The sequence below is a fragment of the Aotus nancymaae genome, unplaced genomic scaffold (genome assembly GCF_030222135.1).
Source record: "Aotus nancymaae isolate 86718 unplaced genomic scaffold, 86718_ANA_hifiasm-v0.15.2.pri h1tg000040l, whole genome shotgun sequence".
NCBI lineage: Eukaryota > Metazoa > Chordata > Mammalia > Primates > Aotidae > Aotus > Aotus nancymaae.
Genome location: NW_026988454.1, coordinates 125,779,443 through 125,802,626, shown reverse-complemented (window position 1 = coordinate 125,802,626; position 23,184 = coordinate 125,779,443). Strand labels below are relative to the sequence as shown.

The 23,184-nt window shown below is 42.3% G+C and overlaps 1 protein-coding gene across 1 annotated transcript; it reads left to right on the top strand.

Moving 5' to 3' along the window:
* The first annotated feature begins 728 nt into the window (after positions 1-728).
* SRSF3 (serine and arginine rich splicing factor 3) lies at positions 729-9,889 on the top strand. Its single transcript, XM_012461566.2, has 6 exons — positions 729-844; positions 3,324-3,531; positions 5,375-5,509; positions 7,669-7,707; positions 8,209-8,295; positions 8,447-9,889. The coding sequence occupies exons 2-6, from the start codon at positions 3,326-3,328 to the stop codon at positions 8,472-8,474; spliced, it is 495 nt and encodes a 164-aa protein (XP_012316989.1). The 5' UTR covers positions 729-844; positions 3,324-3,325; the 3' UTR covers positions 8,475-9,889.
* Positions 9,890-23,184: the final 13,295 nt, after the last annotated feature.

Below are 23,184 nucleotides of genomic sequence, written 5' to 3'. Positions count from 1 at the left end.
CAGGCAGTGCAAGGACTGCTAGGAGAAAGGCCCGAGATATCCTTCCTGGCATTCGCTCGGGGGCCCATTATTTACATTCAATCTTCAGAAACTTCCCTTTCCCGGTGTTTGCTAAAGGTGATAGTTTCCAGGTCACCTGACCGGTCTCATTTTCCGTTAGCGCCAAGTCCTGCAAGTTTGCGTGAGAGGCGGGAAACCAGCCAGAGTTGGGCAAACTTTCCAAGCCAGGATTTTCCTTCAGTGTGGAATCTAGGCGGCCACAGTCTGGTGCCAGCTGGATCACAAACAGTTCCGTGACCTGTTTGTAAACGCGATGCTTGGTTCCAGCCTAACCGCTCACAAGGGTGAAGCAATTAATAAATTCATTCCTTAATCTCGTTAGGAGCCAACGGCTCCTACCAGTGTTTGACTGTGGTGGCGACAGTGCCGTTAAAGAAGCCCCACCCTATTTGGAGGTGAGGAAGAGGGGTCTTTGAGTAACTTGAGGGTCGACAGACAGACCAGGAAAAACGCTCGAGGGAGCGCCAGGCCTGTTACTACGAGCGCGAGCCGGCGCACGTCTCCACCCACCTGGAGCAACCGCCGGAGCGCGCTCCCAGCAACCGCGGCAGTCGCTGCGTTTGTAGCCACTACGTCACGGCCTCTTCTGCTTCTCATTGGGCGAGCCCGTCCAATCATGTGATTACAGTATGGCGTATAAATAAAGGCGAGGGGAAGGCAGTGGTCCGCCATTTCGTGGACGCCGGGTGAGCTGGAGCATTGGTGTGTGTTGGGCCGGAGGAAAGCGGGAAGACGCATCGGAGCGTGTGGATTTGAGCCTCTGCATTTTTTACCCTAGATCTCGGTAAGGCACTAGCGATAGAGGGAGTGAGGTGGAAGTGGAATTTAATCCTACCAAGGAGGAGCCAGGCCCAATGGCGGCGCCAGGTTGAGACAAAGAGGCGCCGCCGCCATTTTGTGACGTTCAGCACGGGGCGGTGGCAGGGGCTCTCGGCCCATCAGAGGGTTTCCTCGTCTTTGGGTGGAGGTGTTTATATTTTTCATTGGGGGATGAGCCGGGATAGGGGATTACCCGGGAGTTGGGAACTAGAAGGGGGAGCAGGTAGCCGAGTTGTATCCCAGGTCGTGGCCTTTTTATGGCGCCTTTTTTTTTTGGTTCCTCATTTAGTTGGAAAGCTCAGAATGCTTTTCTAAAGTCACTAATCAAGACCGGACCTTTCAATTCATAGTAAATTCGTAGTAAATTGAAAGGTCCGGTCTTGATTGGTGACTTCAGAAAAGTAATAAACCTTTACTTTCTTGTAGTTTCAGCATTTATAGCCTGAATCTAATTACTTTTTTCTAAGACCGGACGATTTTTCTTGAGCTTAAGATTGGTTCTTTCAGCCGCTTCCCGTTAAAATGTATCCTTAACGGTGCCAGCAGTGTTTTTAAAAATTAATTTTCACCAATGGCTTGATCTTAGAACTAAACTCCTGGGCACAGGGTGTGGTCATGGCAAGTAGGATGTATCTGGACTGAATATTTTAATTAGACAAGCCCAGAGTAAGAAGATCGTGGTGTTTCTGGAAAGCACTTCAGCTGAATTATTGAGTAGATGGTTTTTATGTAATTGAAACTGGTCTACAAGTTTATCAGATTCATCGCCAAAGTGACAACTAAGTAATAAAAATTTATCAAATAGAAGTCTCCCAAGGAAAAACAAAAATATAAGTCGCCAAAGTGCAGTGAATTTTTGAGTAGCAAATCCCTCCGTACTTTTTTAAAAGTGAAATTATCTTAAAGCGTACTTTAAGTGGTATTTAGTATATTCGGTGTTGTGTAATTATCACTTATACGTAGTTCCAAAACATTTCCGTTTCCCCCCGTAAAGCAGTTACTCCCACTTTGACTGTACCCCTTCCTCTAGTCTTTAGCAACAGCTAGTCTTCCTGTCTCTGAATTTAGCTATCTTACATATTTAGTATTTATGGAATCGTGTGCTTTTATGTTTGGCTTCTTTAACTTAGCATAATGTTTTCACGATTTTCCAACGTTGGCGCATTTGCCAGTACTTCATTCTGAATAATACTCATGTCTGTACCACATTTTGCTTATTGTTTCTGTTGATGGCCATTTGTGTTAACACCTTTTGGCTACTGTGAATAGCGCTGTTATGAAAAAAATTGGAAAGTTGGTCTCGTTCCTTGAGAACCTTCTACTGCATAAAACTTTGGTCTGTATTTAATGTGATAGCAGCAGCCTTGCTCCTATGGTTCCTTTTTCTATGCTACAGAAGTTTCTATAGCTTACCAAAATGGGGCACACAAAAATGTATATTTTTTTGGAGCGGAATGTCGCTCTGTCACCCAGGATGGGAGTGCATTGGGATGATCTCGGCTCACTGCGACCTCCGCCTCCCGGGTTTAAGCGATACTTCTGCCTCAGCCTCCCGAGTAGCTGGGATTACAGGCGCGCGCCACCACGCCTGGCTGATTTTTGTGTTTTTAGTAGAAACGGGGTTTCATCAGATTGGCCAGGCTGGTTTCAAACTCCTGACCTCATGATCCGCCCGTCTCAGCCTCCCAAAGTGCTGGGATTATTGGTGTGAGCCACCGCGCCTGCCAATGGGAATTTTTTTTTTTTTAAGTGGAAATTCTTTCCCTTATTGTTGTTAAAGCTGATTAAGTTTTGGCTTATGTAGGCACTTTTGAGTCACTTGCCTGGCAGTATAACCTTAATGTTTTTTCATTATTGTTTTATTTGGTTTTTGAGTCCCCAACAGAATTAGTTTTTTTCCTCTCTCTTTTAAAGACGGGGTTTCACCGTGTTGGTCAGGCTGGTCTTGAACTCCCGACCTCAGGTGAGCTGCCTGCCTTGGCCTCCAAAGTGCTTGGATTACAGGCGTGAGCCATCACACCCGGCCCAGAATTAGTTTTTGTTGTTTTTTTTTTTAATTTAAAGCTAAGCCTTGAAGCACAGAAATAGTTTCTTAACAGGTTATTCTATTTTCCTAAAAATGCTTTATTTTGGCGATTAAATAACAGGTTAAGTCCCTACCTCACGGCCCAGAGGTGGTTAAATGCTCCTTTAGTGTTCTCAAGGTTCCAAGGAAGCTGTTTTGTTTACTAATTTGCTGGCTTCCTGAGGGTTACCAGTAAAGATTATGGGGGATTGGGTGCTTTAGTAGTAACATTTCTTGTTTGGCTTCTAGCATTTTGAAATTCAATTTTTCTCTTTACATGTTACCTTAAAGTCTTTTATCTTTTCTAATGGAATTCCTTCTGAGGATCTGTGGACTAGGTGTTAAGATAAATGAATATTTCTGGTATTTTTCATTACAGAAATGCATCGTGATTCCTGTCCGTTGGACTGTAAGGTTTATGTAGGCAATCTTGGAAACAATGGCAACAAGACCGAATTGGAACGGGCTTTTGGCTACTATGGACCACTCCGAAGTGTGTGGGTTGCTAGAAACCCTCCCGGCTTTGCTTTTGTTGAATTTGAAGATCCTCGAGATGCAGCTGATGCTGTCCGAGAGCTAGATGGAAGGTAATTTAATAATTACATTGATATAAATGTGTTGCTTTGTGTTCTGCATATTTACAAATTTATAGGATGTGTGGCTCTTAGATGAGTTTTTGAAGTCTTTAGATAAAATTGGGATGAAATTTTTTTATTAATTAATTAATTTATTTTTTAATACAGACGGGGTTTCACCATGTTGGTCAGGCTGGTCTTGAACTCCCGACCTCAGGTGATCTGCCTGCCTTGGCCTCCAAAGTGCTTGGATTACAGGTGTGAGCCATTATGCCCAACTGGGATCAAATATTTTTAAGAATAGTTATGAGCTGATACTTGTTTAAAATAATTGTTTACAAAATGGTTACACGGATTTATTGTACTAATACCTTTACTTTTGTGTGTTTGAAATACTTATTCCAGAAAGTGAATCAGTTGATATTTCCCTTTGTGTTAATAGTGTCCTGTTAACTGGCCAAGTAAGGCTTGACCTCTGTGCCCCTACCCCACTTTCCTCATATTTGGAAGTATAATGGAAAAAAGGGTCTGAGGGTTGACTGTAAAGCTGCATGAAAGGTTGGTCAATTCAAGCAGGTTGTAGTAAAGTTTTCCAGGGCCCACCTCTTCTCAATCACTGTCAAATATGATAGCTTATCTAAATTTAATGGCTATGTTTGTATGAAGGGTGGGTAATAATGGTCTTTTTCTACTACTCTGAGGTATGATGTCATTTTTTTAAAAAAAATTTATGTTATTTATTTTATTTTTTTTTAAAAACGGGGTTTCACCATGTCGGTCAGGCTGGTCTTGAATTCCCGACCTCAGGTGATCTGCCCGCCTTGGCCCCCAAAGTGCTTGGATTACAGGTGTGAGCCACCATGCCTGGCCAAATTTGTTATTTAAAAAATAATACAGATGGTGGTCTAACTGTCTTGCCCAAGCTGGTCTCAAGCTCCTGGGCTCAAGCCATCCTCCTGCCTCAGCCTCTCCAAGTGCTGTGATTACAGATGTGAGCCACCTCACCTGGCCACAGCTATAATTTCTTCTGTGTTGACTATTGTGATAATTGAGGGGAGAGGGTGCTGTAAAATGGCCAAAATGGTTCTGTCTTGATTTGAACCCATTTTTACTTAAAGTAGGGCAATGGAAGACCAGTAAATATAGCCTGGTAGATAACTGAGTAAGTGTTGGGATCTCAAGGAAGAAATCATAATGAAGATACAGGAGAACTTGTTTTTTCAGGGATAAATGGAAGGATCTTGACACTTAAATTGTACCTGTTAACAAATTAACATTGAGCTCAATCAGACTGACTCTTAACAATTAAGGGATAAAATAGAAGTTGGCTTCTTTGTGAATTGGTACTTTAGAAAATCCTATTTAATTGTTTAATTCGAAATTAAACTGGGAAAGAAGCTTATTTTCCAAGAAGGAATCTTGCTCTGTCCCCCAGGCTGGAGTGCACTGGCGCGGTCTCACCTCATTGCAACCTCTGCCTTCAAGCGATTCTCCTGCCTCAGCCTCCTGAGTAGCTGGGATTACAGGCGTGTGCCACCACACCTGGCTAATTTTTGTGCTTTTAGTAGAGCCGGGGTTTCACCATGTTGGCCAGGTTGGTCTTGAACTCTTGAGCTCGTGATCTGCCTGCCTCAACCTCACACAGTGTTGGGATAATAGGTGCGAGCCACTGTAATCGGCCAAGCTCAATTTATATTAGTAAAAATAAGGGAACTAAAAATTTGGTATTCTGTAGACACTTGGATGTGTTCTTTGCAGAGTAGCTATAGGGAGTTTAAAAAGCTATATTAAAGCTTTTGGCTTTAATACACATCTCAGAAAGGCTGTTTTAAGTTTAATGTCTTTTTCCCCTCAGAACCCTATGTGGCTGCCGTGTAAGAGTGGAACTGTCGAATGGTGAAAAAAGAAGTAGAAATCGTGGCCCACCTCCCTCTTGGGGCCGTCGTCCTCGAGATGATTATCGTAGGAGGAGTCCTCCACCTCGTCGCAGGTACTTGAGAGAGAGTGTTTAGAGGTATTGGTGTAATGAAGTAGCTAGTAGGAGCAGGTATTTCTCTTAAAGTTTGTTGGTGGGTTTTAAACTTTGGAAGAATCTGAGGTTTCTGTGAAACATTTGTTGGGTTTAGTTTGGGGTATGTGAGTTGTGCTGAGTGTTGGCTTTTGTCTTTAGGTCACTGTTCATGTTGGTAGTCAGTAACTTCTATCTTGGATCTGTCTTCTAGTTCATCTTTCTAGTTGCATCTTTTCAAGTCTTCCCTTATACTTCAGTTTAGGCCTTTTTCCATTTCTTGGCTCCATAATGACAAACATTACATTCAACTCTAGCTCTTCACAAATTTGTGTTTTCTACTACTAGCACAATTGTAATATTTATCAAACAGGCAGCTGTTTTAATGTTACAACTGGTAAAGTAGAAGTCATTCTGAAACTTAAGTCACTGACCAATAAAGGGGGCTAAAAAAGAAGTAATCCAGTCATCTGTTCTTCAATCCCAAATAGAAGAAAATTCAGTTTTTTTATAATTTAAAATGGCATCATTCTTGGACCAGGCAGTATTGTCTGGATGCTAACTCCACATCTCCTCAGACCTCCAAAATAGTTTCTGTAGGACTAAATTTACCTCTTACAGGTGAGTGGAGTCCTTCTAGGAGACAGGAGTTCAAAATCTTGCCCCTTTTGCTATTTTGAAAAACAACAGCACACTGTTGCCCATCATAATAAAAGAGTATTTGTTAGCTAATAGATGGTTGTACTGATGGCTTGTTTTTCATTTTTTTTGTGCTTTTTGGTCCATCTATTAATAAAAATGAACCCCGTTACAGAGTCACCATCATGTCTCTTCTCACCACCCTCTGAATCTGCATTAGCCAGTCAACTAGCCCTTTCAGCGTCATGTGACCAGCGCGCCCCATTCAGCTTGGCTGGTGTCGTTTCACATGACCCAGGCTGGCCAGTCGTCAGGTTGCACCGCCCTTTGGTTCCCGAGCATGCTGTTTTCTCTCAGCCTTCTCTCCAACCTTAACCAAATCGGCAGCAGCCACCTCGACCGCCCACACATTCCTGGCCAATCAGCTCAGCTGTTTATTTACCAAATGTCTTCACAACAACTACAGCAGCAGCCTTCGGCTAACAAAAAAGCAGGAAAAATCCACAACACCCCCTTCGCCAACCAACTAAATCCAACGCAACATCTGGCAAAACCTTTTCAGCAAATTCTTCCTGGCCGTCAGTCCGGCAGCCTCACCTCACCATTTCTAGCTTGTTGAAACCCAAAACTAGTAAGTTTTTCCTGCTTATACAGTTTACTGCTGGTTAAAATAAGGAGTAAGCGGCTTAAAGTAATTCTTTTTTCTGGATCAAAGGCTGGCTGTGCATAATTGAATGGTAACGTACATATATATTGCTTGAAAAACTTTTAAGGGTGATAGGGAACTCGTAATGTAACTAGACCTTCAAGTGAAACTTATTTGCATGTGTGAGATGCCAAACTAAAAATTTTAATATCTCTAACAGATTAGCTTTCTTTTCTGGCAAAAAATTTGTTGAATCCTATCACCTTTAAATGGTTTTACTAACAGTTTCAAAATTTTAAAATTTGGGGTTGAAGTGTGGGCCAAGCTACGGTAATTTTGGTAAGCCTAAACACACTCTTAAATGTTGACGATCACAAATGCAGTTCTAATGTAGCACTTAATGGCATCAATATTTACACCTACCGCGTTTTCACAAAATTACACTATCCACCTGGTACCTAAGTCTTGTCATGGACTTATAGGTTTGCATGGGTTCCAAATACTGGTTTATGGTACTGTTTTTGGAACTACTTGGGATTATATTTTGGCGTGGTGTTTGGGTAGTGAAGTTAGTTTGACATGAAGTTTTGCATTGGACAGATCTGCTGTGAAGCATTCTTTGTTAAAGTGAATCCATGGTTGGAATACCTGCTTTTCACTTGAGCTTTTTGTTCCTTAATCCTTCTGTGCCTTTTTTTTTCTTTTCTTAATTATTATTATTATTTTTTTTTGGACGATGGGTGCCAGTTCTTCGGCACATTCACTGGGCCCAACAGTGAAATTGAAAAGTTGGGAAATGCCTCACGCCATAAATACTAATTGATGATGAGTCTAATTTTCCTGTTTCTGCTTTTAGATCTCCAAGAAGGAGAAGCTTCTCTCGCAGCCGGAGCAGGTAAATGACTACTTTTTTTGGCTACATTCTTAGAAATGGCAGTGTTTCTGCTGTTCTGAACTTTTCCAGATGGTTTGGTTAATGGGATTAAACCTTGGCTTTAATTGTGAATCAAGTTGTAAGGATGAGTCAGCTTTGAGTTTTCAGAGACTTAGAATTTAATTTTCTTTAAAAAGTGGGTGTCTCACCTAGCTGGTGTGCAGTGATGTGATTATAGCTCACTGAAGCCTTTAACTGCTGGCCTTGGAGACTCCCTCAGATTCCTGAGTAGCTAGGACTGCAGGCACACACCACCATACCTGCCTAATTTATTTTTTGTGGAGATGGGATCTCACTTTATTGCCCAATCTGTTATCAAACTTTTGGCTTCAAGTGAGCCTACTGCCTCTGCCTCCCAAAATATTGGAAATGTCGGCATGAGCCACCATGTCAGATCAGGAGAATATTTATGTATAATTTTATCATACCTCATTGGGCCTAATGTTTTTTTCTCTTGTTTAGGTCCCTTTCTAGAGATAGGAGAAGAGAGAGATCGCTGTCTCGGGAGAGAAATCACAAGCCGTCCCGATCCTTCTCTAGGTCTCGTAGGTAAGATCTTTGATAACTCGAGCTGTTTAAGACTTTGCATATGTAGTATATTAAAGCCTGTCTTCTAAGCCATAAGTTTTTACCTTAAAAGTCTATTTTGATATGTCACCAAGTTACAAATGTAATGTGTTCTTTTTTGGTTTTTTTTTAGCCGTTCTAGGTCAAATGAAAGGAAATAGAAGACCAGTTTGCAAGAGAAGTGGTGTACAGGAAATTACTTCATTTGACAGGAGTATGTACAGAAAATTCAAGTTTTGTTTGAGACTTCATAAGCTTGGTGCATTTTTAAGATGTTTTAGCTGTTCAAATTTGTTTGTCTTTTGAAACAGTGACACAAAGGTGTAATTCTCTATGGTTTGAAATGGATCATATGAGGCATGTAATACCAAGAATTGTTACTTTACAATGTTCCCTTAAGCAAAATTGAATTTGCTTTGAATTTTAGTTATGCATAGACTGATAATAAACCTCTAAACCCGCCCAGCAGAAGTGTGAATTTTTTTTTTTAAATACAGAAACAACTGGCAAAAATTGAACTAAGACTTACTTTTTTGGGATATAGGATGCAGCTATGGTTGAACAAGCAGTCTTTAAAAGTTGCTGTGAAACACAAGCCATCGGGTAAAAAATGCTGCACTATTAAATTAGAGGTTTTTGAAAAAGCCAACTCATGTTTATCCTGGGCAGAGGTTGCCTAGTTGATAGAGAATCTCTTAAGTTTCAAGAAAGTTTATCTTTGCTTTAGGTCATAAGGTCCTTATTTGATTGCTGTATATGAATACATGGCTGTTTATGACATGTGCAAATTTGAGATTTCAAAAATGACCTGCCAGTTTAAGGGTACATTGTAGAGCCGAACTTTGAGTTACTGTGCAAGATTTTTTTTCATGCTGTCATTTGTAATATGTTTTGTGAGAATCCTTGGGATTAAAGTTTTGGTTACAAATTGTTGTTTAACTTGAAAGCCTGTTTTTCCTTGCAAACTCAAATCTGTGAGCTTGGTACCAAGTCCAGGTATAACATTCCTATTGGAAGCCATACTTATATTTTCTTGTAAAGTGCTTTTGAATTAATAAAATATTAGCATAATTGTGTAATAGTTTAACCCACTGTTACCAGTGTTCTTATCCCATGGGAAGCAGTTGGTTACACGATTCTTATTTTATAAGAAACACAGCTGGGATGCACTATGGATTAGTCTTCGTAAGTGAAGGAAATACAGTTGTCACCTAAGTGATAGTTAACCCATTTTAGGAGTAGAAGCCAGTTCAGGGCCTATGATATTTAGTGACCAACATTTTAAAAGTATAGCAGCAACCTGGTACGTTGTAACACAAAGTAAGTTGCCCATTAAAAATGGCTTTTATCTTTAGCATGAAAAGTTTCCACAGTTCTAAAAATTGCTTCCATTTTATAATTTGAGGTGTTGCATGGGAATTCTAAGCTGATCCATCATGATGTAAAGTTCACAATATGGTTCAAATGTAACAGTGCAGAATTGAATATGGAGGCATGCATAACCTTCCTCTTAGAAAATGGGAGGAGTTGTAATTTCAAATTTTTGTGCAATTAGATTAAATCATAATGCAACAGTCTTGTGGCTTAATTTCCTTAAATATGTTCTTTCAAGATAGTTTTGGATTATGCTGTATTGACTGTCTTAAATACAAAAGATAAGTCATTGCATTAAGAGATAAAGCTGTATGGATATATTAAGATACAGGTCCTAAACAAATTAGTAAATTATTTCCACCTTTTACACAAATCTTGAGGGGAGAATTGGTGTCAGGAAGATTCAGCTTTCAAGTTAAGTGTGTTTAAGGAAGACACTTTTCAGTCTGCCTGTTGATTTACTGGGAGCTCTGGCATTGGGCATTTTGTCTTTCCGCATTCCCACATAGCCTAAAATCTGTTCCTGTTAGGAACAAGCCAAGATAGCTAAGAAACTATAGAAGCAATGCAATATGTCAGTTACATTGCTCTTAGTTTTATTTTTTTTGAGAGGGACTTGCTCTGTTTCCCGGGCTGGAGTACAGTGTCATGATCTCAGCTCATTGCAACCTCTGTCTCCTGGGTTCAAGTGATTCTCTTGCCTCAGCCTCCTGAGTAGCTGGGATTACAGGTGCGCACCACCACGCCTGGCTAATACATTGCTCTTGTAAATGGAAAACTTATATGGGCGTTTTTTTGGGCAGTATATGACTATCTTGCAGGGTCTTAAGTTGGAGGGTTTTTTGTAAAATGGACAGTATATAGGTATGGGTATAATATGGCTAAGAAATAATACAGAACCTGAAATAAAATTGACTTCACCAGGGAGTTATCCTGACTTAGGTGACTTACAGTTCCAATTTGCAGTTACTTTAAACAGAAGCCTTAGCACAACTTCAAGGCTCTTAGAAACTTTAGAACATGGAAAGTGTTAAACCTTTGAATTGCACATTTAGATTGTAGCTATTTGGAAGTTTTAAAGTTCCTGTAATTTCCAAAATAACAGGTCACACCAACCAGTCTTGTTCATATTCTGAGTTGAGTTGTAAAACTGAAAGGAATCACAAAACTGAACTCAGACTTGTGGTTTAAGGATTAAGATGTTCACTAGAAGTCACTATTATTAATACTTGATGACAATTTAAAGAAACATTAAGGATTATAGTTGGTTATGTTTTAAAAGATATTGGCTGGGTTTAGTGGCTCACGCCTGTAATCCCTAGCGCTTAGGAGCTTAGGGCAGGAGGATCTCTTGGAGCCAGTAGTTTGAGACCAGTCTGCCCAACATAACAAGATTCACATTTTGATTTTCTTTTAAAGGAATATTTAGCTTGATCTATGGTTCTCAGTTTATTGTGGATTGCTTCTGACCTCCATGTCTTAAGCAGAAAGTTGAAAATAGCCAGAGAAGTTTCAGTTTTACCAAACACAGGTATACTGTATCTACTGTTTGAATATCTTAGAAATCCTTACAAACATGTGATCTGTCATTGAAATCCCCACCCTATTAGACTGCAGTCAGTGGTTCTCATTCAAACACATATGTGGATGGGAAACCCAGATTATTACTATTTCATTTTAGTACAGTGCTGCTTAATTAGAAATTTTGTTGGATTGAAAAGGTATTTCAAGGCCGGGGGCGGTGGCTCACGCCTATAATCTCAGCACTTTGGGAGGCTGAGGCGGACGGATCACGAGGTCAAGAGATTGAGACCATCCTGGCCAACACGGTGAAACTCTGTTTCTACTAAAACTACAAAAAAAAAAAAAAAAATAGCCGGGCATGGTGGCATGCGCCTGTGATCCCACCTACTTGGGAGGCTAAGGTGGAAGAATCGCTTGAACCCAGAAGGCGGAGGTTGCAGTGAGCTGAGATAAAGCTGGACTCCTGGCTCATTTACTTAGTTTTTCAGGATGATCTGACCCTGTGTAATTTTGAGTTCTACATAATAAATACCCTTGGTAATGTGAGAAACACTAGTTTAGTATTTTGTCCAAGTATGCTTTTTTCAGAGAAAGATTTAGTTGTCAGATCTAGTTGGTGGTAATCTCTTGTAGTTGTATATTTTTGTACTGCCAGATTGTTGCCTTCTGGTTTTCCATCTTTTCAAGAAAGATTTTTAATTAAAGTTACTGAAGAAAAACTGGGTTGGAAGTATATTTTTCTCTAAATAATCCAGTAGTGTTGAATGATTTTATATGTCCCCACTAATTCTTTTAATCCTCTTTTATTATGGATTCATCGGGTACCTGAAGAGAATTCAGCTGTAGACCCTTTAAGGTTCTGAGACAATATCATTGAAATTTGTTTTTGCAGGGCGAAATGCCTCACACCTGTAATCCCAGCACTTTGGAAGGTTGAGTTGGGCAGATCACTTGAGGTCAGGAGTTTGAGACCAGCCTGGCCAACATGGTGAAATGCCGTCTCTACTAAAAGAGTTGATAGGGGACTTTGAGAAATGCTGGGTTAGGTGATACCTGAAAGTATGTGCCATTAAACATTAATCCTGGGCTGGGGGCGGTGGGTCACGCCTGTAATCCCAGCACTTTAGGAGGCTGAGGCAGGTGGATCACCTGAGGTCAGGAGTTTGACCAGCCTGGCCAATATGGTGAAACCCTGTCTCTACTAAAATATAAAAATTAGCCAGGTGTGGTCGCATGCGCTTTTAGTCCCGGCTACTTGGGAGGCTGAGGCAGGAAAATTGCTTGAGCCTGGAGGTGAAGGTTGCAGTGAGCTCAGATCACCCCACTGCACTCCAGCCTGGGTGACAAAGTGAGACCCCCGTCTCCACGAGAAAAAAAGAATGTATAAATCTTGAGACCTAGAAGTTTCTTAATGTATTTTTTTTTTTTTTTGAGATGGAGTCTGTCTGTTGCCCAGATTGGAGTGCAGCAGCTCGATCTCTGCTCACTGCAACCTTTGCCTCCTGGGTTCAAGCAATTCTGCCTCAGGCTCCAAGTCTGTAGCTGGGATTACAGGCTTGTGCCATCACACCTAGCTAATTTTGTATTAGAGCCAGGGTTTCACCATGTTGGCCAGGCTGGTCTTGAACTCCTGAACTCAAGTGATCCACCTGCCTTTGCCTTCCAATGTGCTGGGATTACAGGCGTAAGCCACCGTGCCCAGCCTAGAGGTTTAGTTTTTGAAAGAATAACTCCTTTGGTAAACCATTGTAAATCTTAAGCTTAGCCAGCTGGTAACTTAAAAACCTCGTGCAGCTGGCTCTATGCCACCAGAATCTCATAAGGACATTTATTTTTAGTTTAGATAAAACCACCCATGTTATGTTTTCAATGAAAGTACTTTACAAATACAAATTGGAATAGCAACTTGTCATTTGTTTGATATCTTTCCCACATGTCAAAGTCCATGACACAAGCACTTAGGAACTGGATACGGTGATATATCACAACACCAGCTCAATATCTAGAAAGAAAAACCTATATAATATTTGTGTTTGACTGCAGTGCAAGTTTAGGCTGTTGACCTTTAACAATTCATTCTTTCACTCCAGTTTTTTTTGTTTGTTGGTTTTGAGACAGCCTCACTCTGTCACCCAGACTGGAGTGCAGTGGTGTGATCTTAGCTCATTGCAAGTGATTTTCCTGCCATAGGCTCCTGAGTAGCTGGGATTAACAGCAGGTATGTGCCACCATACCTGGCTAATTTTTGTATTTTTAGTAGAGATGGTCTTTCATCCTGTTGGCCAGGCTGGTCTCACCTCAAGAGATCTGTCTGCCTTGGCCTCCCAAAGAGCTGTGATTATAGGCATGAGCCACCATGTCTGGCCTCATCCCAGTTTTTTAATTTTTATTTTTTTTTGGGTACATTATTACTCTGTCACCCAGGCTGGAGTGCAGTGGCACTGTCCTATCTCACTCGACCTCTTGGGCTCAAGTGACCCTCCAGCCTCAGCCTCCAATGCAGTTGGGGTGACAGATGCACACCATCACACCCAGCTAGTTTTTTTTTATAAGATGGGATTTGACTGTCACCCAGGATGCACACAAACACTCCTCCAGCTTTGGCTTCCCAAAGTGCTGGGATTAGCATGAGCCACTGCAACTGGCCATCCCAATTCCAGAGCTCATATTGAAATGATAAGGAAAGACTAACGAATCTGAGATAAGAGGAAGAAATAAATGCCTTAATCATAAAATACAGGTTTAGAGGCAGAAACAATTGAGAATGTAAACTGCACTAGGGTTTAGAGGTAAAACAGGGCTTATTTTTTAAGCCATGAGTTTGAAGTGGGTCCAGATCTGATGGTTTTAAACTTTCCTCTAGCCATGTATTTGAACAAGCAGGTATAAGATAACTTGTCCAGCTTTCATGCTGACAGGAAAGCCAAGAAGTTGGGAGTATTAGAGTACACTGATGAAATAAATGGCTGGTTCACTCATTCTGGCTGCTTGGAGTTTAATGAGAAGTTGACTGAGCTGGCAGTCCTGGTTGAATTTCAGTTGGCAATATATAGCAATCCATTTGACATGAAATTGCCCTCAAAGAGTGAGTTTGGAAGAAGTCATGTGCTTTGTAAGTTGGAGTGGATGAACAACACTGTCAAGAGGACTAGGAACCGAATCATTGTAAGTTATTTGCCTTTCAGGGTGCTGGACATTTCAGTGAAGACAGTTGGGAGTGGTCAGGAAAGGAAGTAATGACATCATTTCTGCCAGAGGAGAGCCATTTTCTTTGTTTTTTGATGATAAAGGATTTTTAAAAAATTTTTTGGTGGAGCCATTTTCATATGTGCTGTTGAACCACTTGAGTGGTACCTGTTTTTTTTTCTTTTTTTTCTTTTTTTGAGGCAGTTTCTCTCTTGTCTAGGCTAGAGTGCAATGGTGTGTTCTCAGCTCACTGCAACTTCCACCTTCTGGGTTGAAGTGATTATCCTGCTACAGCCTCCGAGTAGCTGGGATTATAGGCATTCGCCACCGCGCCTGGCTAATTTTGTACTTTGAGTAGAGATGCAGTTTCTCCATGTTGGTCAGGCTGGTCTTGAACTGATCTTAGGTGATCCACCCGCCTCGACCTTTCAAAGTGTTGGGATTACAGGGGTGAGCCACCGCACCTGGCCAGAGATGAATTTTTTTTTTAAAGTAGAGATGGGGTTTTGCCACGTTGGCCAGGCTTGTCTTGAACTCTGAGCCTCAAGCAATTCACCTGCCTCAAAGTGCTGGAATTACAGGCATGAGCCACCGCGCGCAGCCCAAGGTTATCTGTTAAAAGGGCAGAAAATGTTCCTTATGCGTTACACGTCCTAAATAAGCATTGTGTTTAGGACCCAGGCCAGCCTTGACTCCAAACCCCCTGTTTTCTCTTCCATTACATTTTAACTTTCTTATCCCAATCATAAAATGCCATTTTTTTTGCCACTCAGTGATTGTCAGAATGTCTTTTTTTGTTTTTTTAGAGCATGCCTTTTCAATTATAAAGCATGCTCATAGTAAAAAACGTGAATTTTACAAACATTGGAAAATAATTTTCTCCTACAGTCTTTTATAGAGGTAACTTGTTAAGAGGTGTATTTTTTTTTTTTTTATGTCAACTCATATGTAATTGTATATTCTAAAAGTTAGGCATTTATGGGCTGAGTGCGGTGGCTCACGCCTGTAATCCCAGCACTTTGGGAGACTGAGGTGGGCGGATTACGAGGTCAGGAGATCAAGACCATCCTGACTAACACGGTGGAACCCTGTCTCTATTAAAAATACAAAAAATTATTGGGCGTAGTTGCAGGCACCTGTAATCCCAGCTACTTGGGAGGCTACTGGGTTTGGAAGAGTGTGGAAGGGGGACTACTGAGTTGAATAGTCCCAAGGTCAAGAAGAGGGACATTTGTGGATAAGGGAGTATGGGCATATGTCAAGAAAAGGGCTTCTGAAAGAATAGGCAGTGGGAAAGATGGTGTGGATTAAAACTGTTAGATAGCTCTTTTAAAATAGGTTTTCAAATTAGGATGCCTTGAGGACAATTAGCTCTTTTAAAATAGGTTTTCAAATTAGGCTGCCTTGAGTTCAAATTTTTGTCTTTTGTCTGTGTGCCGAGGGCAAGTCACTTCCTTAGTGTCGTTATTGGAAAAGTTGGGGGATAACAGTATACTTCACAGGGTATTCATGGTGTTTTCTCTGCCCTTTGCTGCACATTGGAATCACTTGGCAAACTTTAGAAAACCAATAACCTGGGCCGGGCATGGCTGGCTCATGCTTGTAATCCCAGCACTTTGGGAGGCTGAGGCGGGTGGATTATTCAAGATCAGGAGTTTGAGACCAGGCTGACCAACATGGTGAAACCCTGTCTCTACTAAAAATAATAAAAAAAATTAGCCCAGCATGGTGGCACGTGCCTTTAATCCTAGCTACTGGGGAGGCTGAGGCAGGAGAATCGCTTGAACCTGGGAGGTGGAGGTTGCAATGAGTCGAGATCATGCCACTGCACTCCAGTCTGGGTGAGATTGTGCCACTGTATTCTGGCCTGGGCAGTCAAGATTAAAGTCTGTTTCTGATCCCACATAGGTGCAGTTGATCATTTTGATTTAGTCTGTCTTAAGGAAAAAGGATAACTCTTTATCTGAGGAATGTGATTCCTTTTAAATTATCAGGGCCTTTAACAGCAGTCCTGTCTTCACTCCCACCTTGAGCTAAATAACTACCTCTTGAAGTCACTTGCCATATGGGTTCTAGACTGTGATGCCAAGTAGCCATAAAATGCCATACATCCTGTAGTTCAACAGTGTATAGCCAATCACTAACCAATGTTATTTCTGTAAACCAATGAGAATTTCTGATGAACAACTTTTGTAATCATCTGTCTTTTGATTCATCCTTTTTTCTGTAAAAACTTGAGCCTCTCTCTTGATGGAATACTCTCCAAGGCAACCTAGAAGTGTGTCTCAGGCTGCAGTCTTTAGCCTTGGCCCAAATTACATTAATTTTGCTTCTGCTTCCTTTAGAAGAAGCTCTAATTTTTTTTTTTTTTTTTTAAAGCGACAGGGTCTTGCCATGTTGCCCAGGCTGGCGGGGAACTCCTGGGCTCAAGCCATCCTCCTGCCTCAGCCTCCTTCTTAGTATCTGGATCTATACCTTGACCTGCTATTTGCCTTTTTACCCTAATTCCCCCCAGGCATCCCTAGATAGGAAACAAGCCACATTTGTGCCCTCAGCCTCGGACCCTGCTCCCTAATGATACCTGCCCATCCTTGTTTTTGCTCCATAAACTAGCTGGGATGGTGCCCTGGTTGTGTTTCTCTAGAGGCTGTGGTGCTAGACTGGAAACTACCAGCATTCCCTGGGCCTGTGCCTTTGTGTCACTGAACAGCCAGATGATACTTGTCACCAGAAAATGCTTTGCTCCTTTTTTAAACACACTCATTGGCAGTACTGGGGATATCCCCTGAGCAAGGTGTGGGAGAGAAAAAGTAGACAACCAGATAGGAAGGAAACAAGTGGAGTTAACAGATGCCAAGCACATGAATGGTGCTTTTTTCATCAACCTTGTGACATTGGAGTTATCTCCCATTACTCAAGAAGCTCAGAGAGGGAAAGTGGTCTTGACTCTTAGCAGACATGGGCCCTTTTTTTGTAAAATAAAATATTTAGTAATTGACCCTTGACGATTCTGAAGTGAAATTCATTTTCTATATGGATTATAGATGTAAATGCAAAGCCCCAACAATAATGTAAAAACACAAGAAAATTAGTTTCTAAAATAAATGTTCTAGAGGCCAGATGCGGTGGCTCACGCCTGTAATCCTAGCACTTTTGGGAGGCCAAGGTGGGCGGATCACGAGGTCAGGAGATTGAGACTATCCTGGCTAACACGGTGGAACCCTGTCTCTACTAAAAATACAAAAAATTAGCCGGGCATGGTGACACACGCCTGTATTCCCAGATACTTGGGAGGCTGAGGCAGAGAATTGCTTGAATGCGGGAGGCAGAGGTTGCAGTGAGCCGAGAGCATGCCTCTTCACTCCAGCCTGGGCAACAGAGCAAGACTCTTGTCTCAAAAATAAAATAAGACCATCCTGGTCAACATGGTGAAACTCTGTCTGTACTAAAAATATAAAAATTAGCTGGGCGTGGTGGCGAATGTCTGTAGTCCCAGCTACTCAGGAGGCTGAGGCAGGAGAATTGCTTGAACCGGGGAGGCGGAGGTTGCAGTGAGCCGAGATTGCGCCACTGCACTCCAGCCTGGCGTCTGGCGACAGAGAGAGACTCTGTCAAAAAAAAAAAAAAAAAAAGTGCAAGGTGAAGCAGCAAGTGCTGATGTAGGTAGAAACTACAATAAGTTATCCAGAAGATCTACCTAAGATAATGGATAAAGGTGACTACACTAACTATTTTCATTGTAGAAAAGAAGAAGCCTTCTATTGGAACAAGATGCCGTCTGGGACTTTCATAGCTAGAGAGAAGTCAATGCCTGGTTTCAAAGCTTCAAAGGACAGTCCTACTCTTGGTTTTTTGTTTTGTTTTTGGGACAGGGTCTTGCTCTGTGACCCAGGCTGGAGTGCAGTAGCACAAACACAGTTCAACCTCCTGGGCTCAAGCGATTCTCCTGCCTCAGCTTCCCTAGTAGCTAGGACCACAGGCACACGCCACCATGCCCGGCTGATTTGTAAAATTTTTTTGCAGAGATGGGGTCTCACCACGTTGCCCAGGAAACCGGCCTGGTGAGACCCTATCTCTACAAACTCCTGAACTCCTGGGCTCCTGCCTTGGGCTCCCAAAGTGCTGGGATTGCAGGCGTGAGTTCCATGCCCTGCCCTGGTTTACTCTTGTTATGAGCTAAGGCATCTGGTGGAAGCCAGTGCTCATTTATTGTTCTGAAATTCCCAAGACACTTAAATGTGCTAAATTTACTCTGCCTGTGCCCTATAAATGGAACGAAGCCTGGATGACAGCCCATCTGTTTTATAGCATGGTTTACTGATTTTTTTTTTTTTAGACGGAGTCTCCCTCTGTCACTCAGGCTGGAGTGCAGTGGTGCGATTTGGGTTCACTGCAACCTCCACCTACTGGGTTCAAACGATTCTCCTGCCTCAGCCTCCCAAGTAGCTGGGATTACAGGTGTCCACTATCACACCTGACTAATTTTTTGTCTTTTTAGTAGGGACAAGGTTTTACCATGTTGGCCAGGCTGGTCTTGAACTCCTGACCTCAAGTGATCGGTCTGCCTCAGCCTCCCAAAGTGCTAGGATTAGAGGCGTGAGCCATCGTGCCCAGGCAGGTTTACTGAATATTTTAAGCCTACTATTGAGACCTGCTCAAAAAAGATTTCTTTTGAAATATTGCTGCTCATTGACAATATACCTGGTTATCCAAGAGCTCTGCTGGAGATGTACAAGGAGATTAATGGTTTCATACCTGCAAACACAACATCCACTCTGCAGCCTATGGAACAAGGAGTCATTTCAGCTTTCACATCTTACTAAGAAATACATTTCATGAGGCTATACTGCTATAGATATTCATTACTCTGATGTATCTGGGCAAAGTAAATTGAACATCTTTTGGAAAGGATTCACTATTCTAGATGTCATTAACAACACTTGCGATTCACGTGAGGTGATCAAAATATCAATATTAGCAGTTTGGAAGAAGTTGACTCCAACCACATGGATGACTGAGGGGTTTGAAACTTCAGTGGAGGAAGTAATGACAGATGTTGTGAATAAAATAGCAGGAGAACTAAAAATGGAGCCTGGAGATGTGGCAGAATTGCTGTAATCTCATGATAAAACTTGAATGGATGAAGACTTGTTTCTAATGGATGAGCAGTGGTTTCTTGAGATGGAATCTATCAAGGTGCTGCGCATTGTTGAAATGACAAAAAATATTTAGAATATTGCATAAACTTAGTTGAAAAAGCAATGGCAGAGTTTCAGAGGATTGACTCCAACTCTGAAAGAAGTTCTGTGGGTAAAATGCTATATCTTACAGCATCAGATGCTACAGAGACATCTGTGAAGAGTCAGTTAATGTGGCTAACCTCATTATTGTCTTATTTTAAGAAATTGCCACAGCCACCCCAGCCTTCAGCAACCACATTCCTGATGAGTTAGCAGTCATCAACACTGAGGCAAGACCCTTCACCAGCAAGGTTATGACTGGCTGAAGGCTTATACGATTGATTGTAAGCATTCCTTCTGCCTCAGCCTCCTAAATAGCTGGGACTACAGGCCCACACAACCATGCCCCGCTAATTTATTTATTTCTTTTTTTTTTTTTAGACAAGAGTCTCATTCTGTCACCCATTGGAGGGATCTCAGCTCACTGTAATGTCTGCCTCCCAGATTGAAGTGATTCTCCTGCCTTAGGCTCCTGAGTAGCTGGGATTATAGGCACCCATCACCATGCCCTGCTAATGTTTGTATTTTTAGTGGAAATGGGGTTTCACCATGTTCCTGACCTCAGGTGGTCCACCCACCTTGGCCTCCCAAAGTGCTGGAATTACAGGTATGAGCCACTGTGCCTGGCCTGTATTTTAGTTTAGAGATGAGGTCTTATCATGTTGCCCAAGCTGGTCTCAGACTCTTGGGCTCAAACCATCCACCTGTTTTGGCCTCTCAAAGTGCTGGGATTACAGGCATGAGCCAACACGGCCAGCCCCTGAACATTTATAAATACATAATGCTTTTGCACACTTACGGTACGTGTAAATGTAACTTTAAAAAAAAAATTTTTTTTTCTTTTATATAGACAGGGTTTAACCATGTTGTTCAGGCTGTTCTTGAACTCCTGACCTTATGATCCACCTGCCTCGGCCTCCCAAAGTGCTGGGATTACAGGCCTGAGCCACCGTGCCCAGCCATAAACATAACTTTTATACACACTGGAAAACAAACTGTGTGATTTGCTTTATTGAAGTGGGGGAAATGTGCACATACATTTCCTGGCACTGAGTTCCCCAGCTTTTGGAAAATTTAAAGCACTTTATATATTTTATACCTGAAATGTCCTGTGGGCATGGGAAATTCTTTGTGTGCCAGACATTTAGTATCTCTGTCCTCTTCACTCTACAGCCAGTTAAGCTCCTTGACTAGTGTGACAATCATTAAAAAAAAAAAAAAAAAAAAAAAAGGCTGGGCGCACTGGCTCATGCCTGTAATCCTAGCACTTTCAGAGCGGAGGTGGGAGAGTTGCTTGAGCTCAGGAGTCAGCCTGGGCAACATAGCAAGACCTCGTCTCTACTAGAAATAAAAAATCAGACAGGTGTGGTAGCACGTGCCTGTTGTCCCAGCTACTCTGGAGGCTGAGGTGGGAGGATCGCTTGAGTCTGGGAAATTGAGATTGCAGTGAGCCGTGATTGCACCACTGTACTCCAGCCTGCAGAGCAACAACCTGTCTCAAACAAAAAGAAAAAAAAAAAAAGACTCAGCCATCCACTAGGAGGCAGTACTACCCCACTGAGAATGGGCCAGACCTTTTGTTTTTTTTGAGAGGGAGTCTTGCTTTCGCTCTGTCCCCAGGCTGGAGTGCAGTGGCCTGATCTTGGCTCACTGCAACCTGCAACCTCCATCTCCCAGGTTCAAGAGATTCTCCTGCCTCAGCCTCCCACGTAGCTGAGACTACAGGTATGCGCCACCACACCCAGCTTATTTTTGTATTTTTAGTAGAGACCGGGTTTCACCGTGTCAGCTAGGATGGTTTCTGAATCTCCTGAGCTCATGATCTGCCCGCCTCGGCCTTCCAAAGTGCTGGGATTACAGGCGTGAGCCACTGCGCCTGGCCGAAAATGGGCCAGACTTTTTATCTGAGGTTGCACATCTCTTCAGGGAATTGAATCTGCATCGACTTTCCCACCAAGACAATAATAATACATTAACAAAGAGAATCATGACAGTAATTATCAATCCTTGAGCTTAATGTGTCAGCATTTTGCTAAGCATTTTACATATACATACCACCCACTCACTTAAACCTAAGCCCCTGAGGGAGCCTCTTACCCTATTTTGAAACCAAGGCTTAGGTCCAAGACCCATGTTAAGTGCTTTGTGAGGAAGGAGTTTTACTGAAGAGCCGAAAGAATGGGATTTGGATAGGAAGTTGGATATATGAAGAAAAAAGCCAAGTGCATAAAAACACATAGGCAGGAAACTAAAATGTTCCACGTTGACAGATTTAAAGCCTTATTAATCTGTTCAGAGCTTTAGAATGGTAGGTAGACTAGTAGAATGTCAGAGCTACAGGGACCTTAGAGATCATCAGGGATGGTGATTTTCTTTTTTTCGAGACTGAGTCTCAGTTTATCGATCAGGCTGGAGTGCAGCGGTGTGATCTCGGCTCACTGCAACCTCCACCTTCTGGGTTCAAGCAATTCTTATGCCTCAGCCTCCTGAATAACTGGGATTACAGGCACCTGCCACCACGCCCGGCTAATTTTTATGTTTTTTTTTCAGTACAGGTGGGGTTTCTCCATGTTGGCCAGGCTTGTCTGGAACTCCTGACCTCAGGTGATCCGCCTGCCTTGGCCTCCCAAAGTGCTGGGATTGCAGGCGTGAGTCATCATGCCTGGCCAGGAATGCTGATTTTCAAACTTTAAATGTAGTTAAACTTTTTGGAATGAAATCTTATATAGAATACATAAAACTGCTAAAAATGGTATAGCTATAAAAAGTATAAGTTCTAATAGATAGTATTGGCTTATAAAGACAGGAAAAATCCAATTTCCTTCTGTTATTTCGGTTGTACAGAGAAGTTCAAATGGCAACATTTTTTAACACTTTATTTTGCAATGTCCAAGGTGACAGGATAGGAAAATCCACCCCTCAAACAACCTAGAAGCACAAACAACAGAAGATCACCCCATGTTCACAGGCATTCGGTTGAATGGGTTTTATGTGGGGAAAAAAATGGAAAACTTAAAAATTGTTAGATGTGTATATATTTTTAACTCGACCAAGTGCCTGTGAGGCCTCTGCAGTCACAGTGGGAGAAGTCATTATGCTGCCCACACCTTCAAGCTACAGATGAAGAGCCTGAGGCCCAGGGCAGGGGAGGGAGTGGCTGAGACTCAGGGAGACTAGGGGGGCCATCTCCAGGGGCTCAGCCTCCTGCCACCCCATCCAGTGCTCTTTTTGAGTGACCAGACATGACATGTGGTATGGCAGTGTGCTGGAGCCTGGAGGTTCAACCCCTCACCCTGAGAGGGCTCTGGCCACTTGCCCATCTCCCTGGCAGATAAAGCCTCAGACAGATGGCAAACAGAACTCGGCTCCAGGAATCAATTCAGGTCTGATTCACCAGCGGTTTGTGCCTGAGCCAGCCCTGCAGGCTGTCTCCTGATCCCCTGTTCTGTTACTCACCACCCTCACTGTGGCCGGATTGGGACTCTTGAGCAACAGACAGATACCTGTGATCTTGAGAACTGGACTGGCTTTTTTGAGGGGTTTCCAG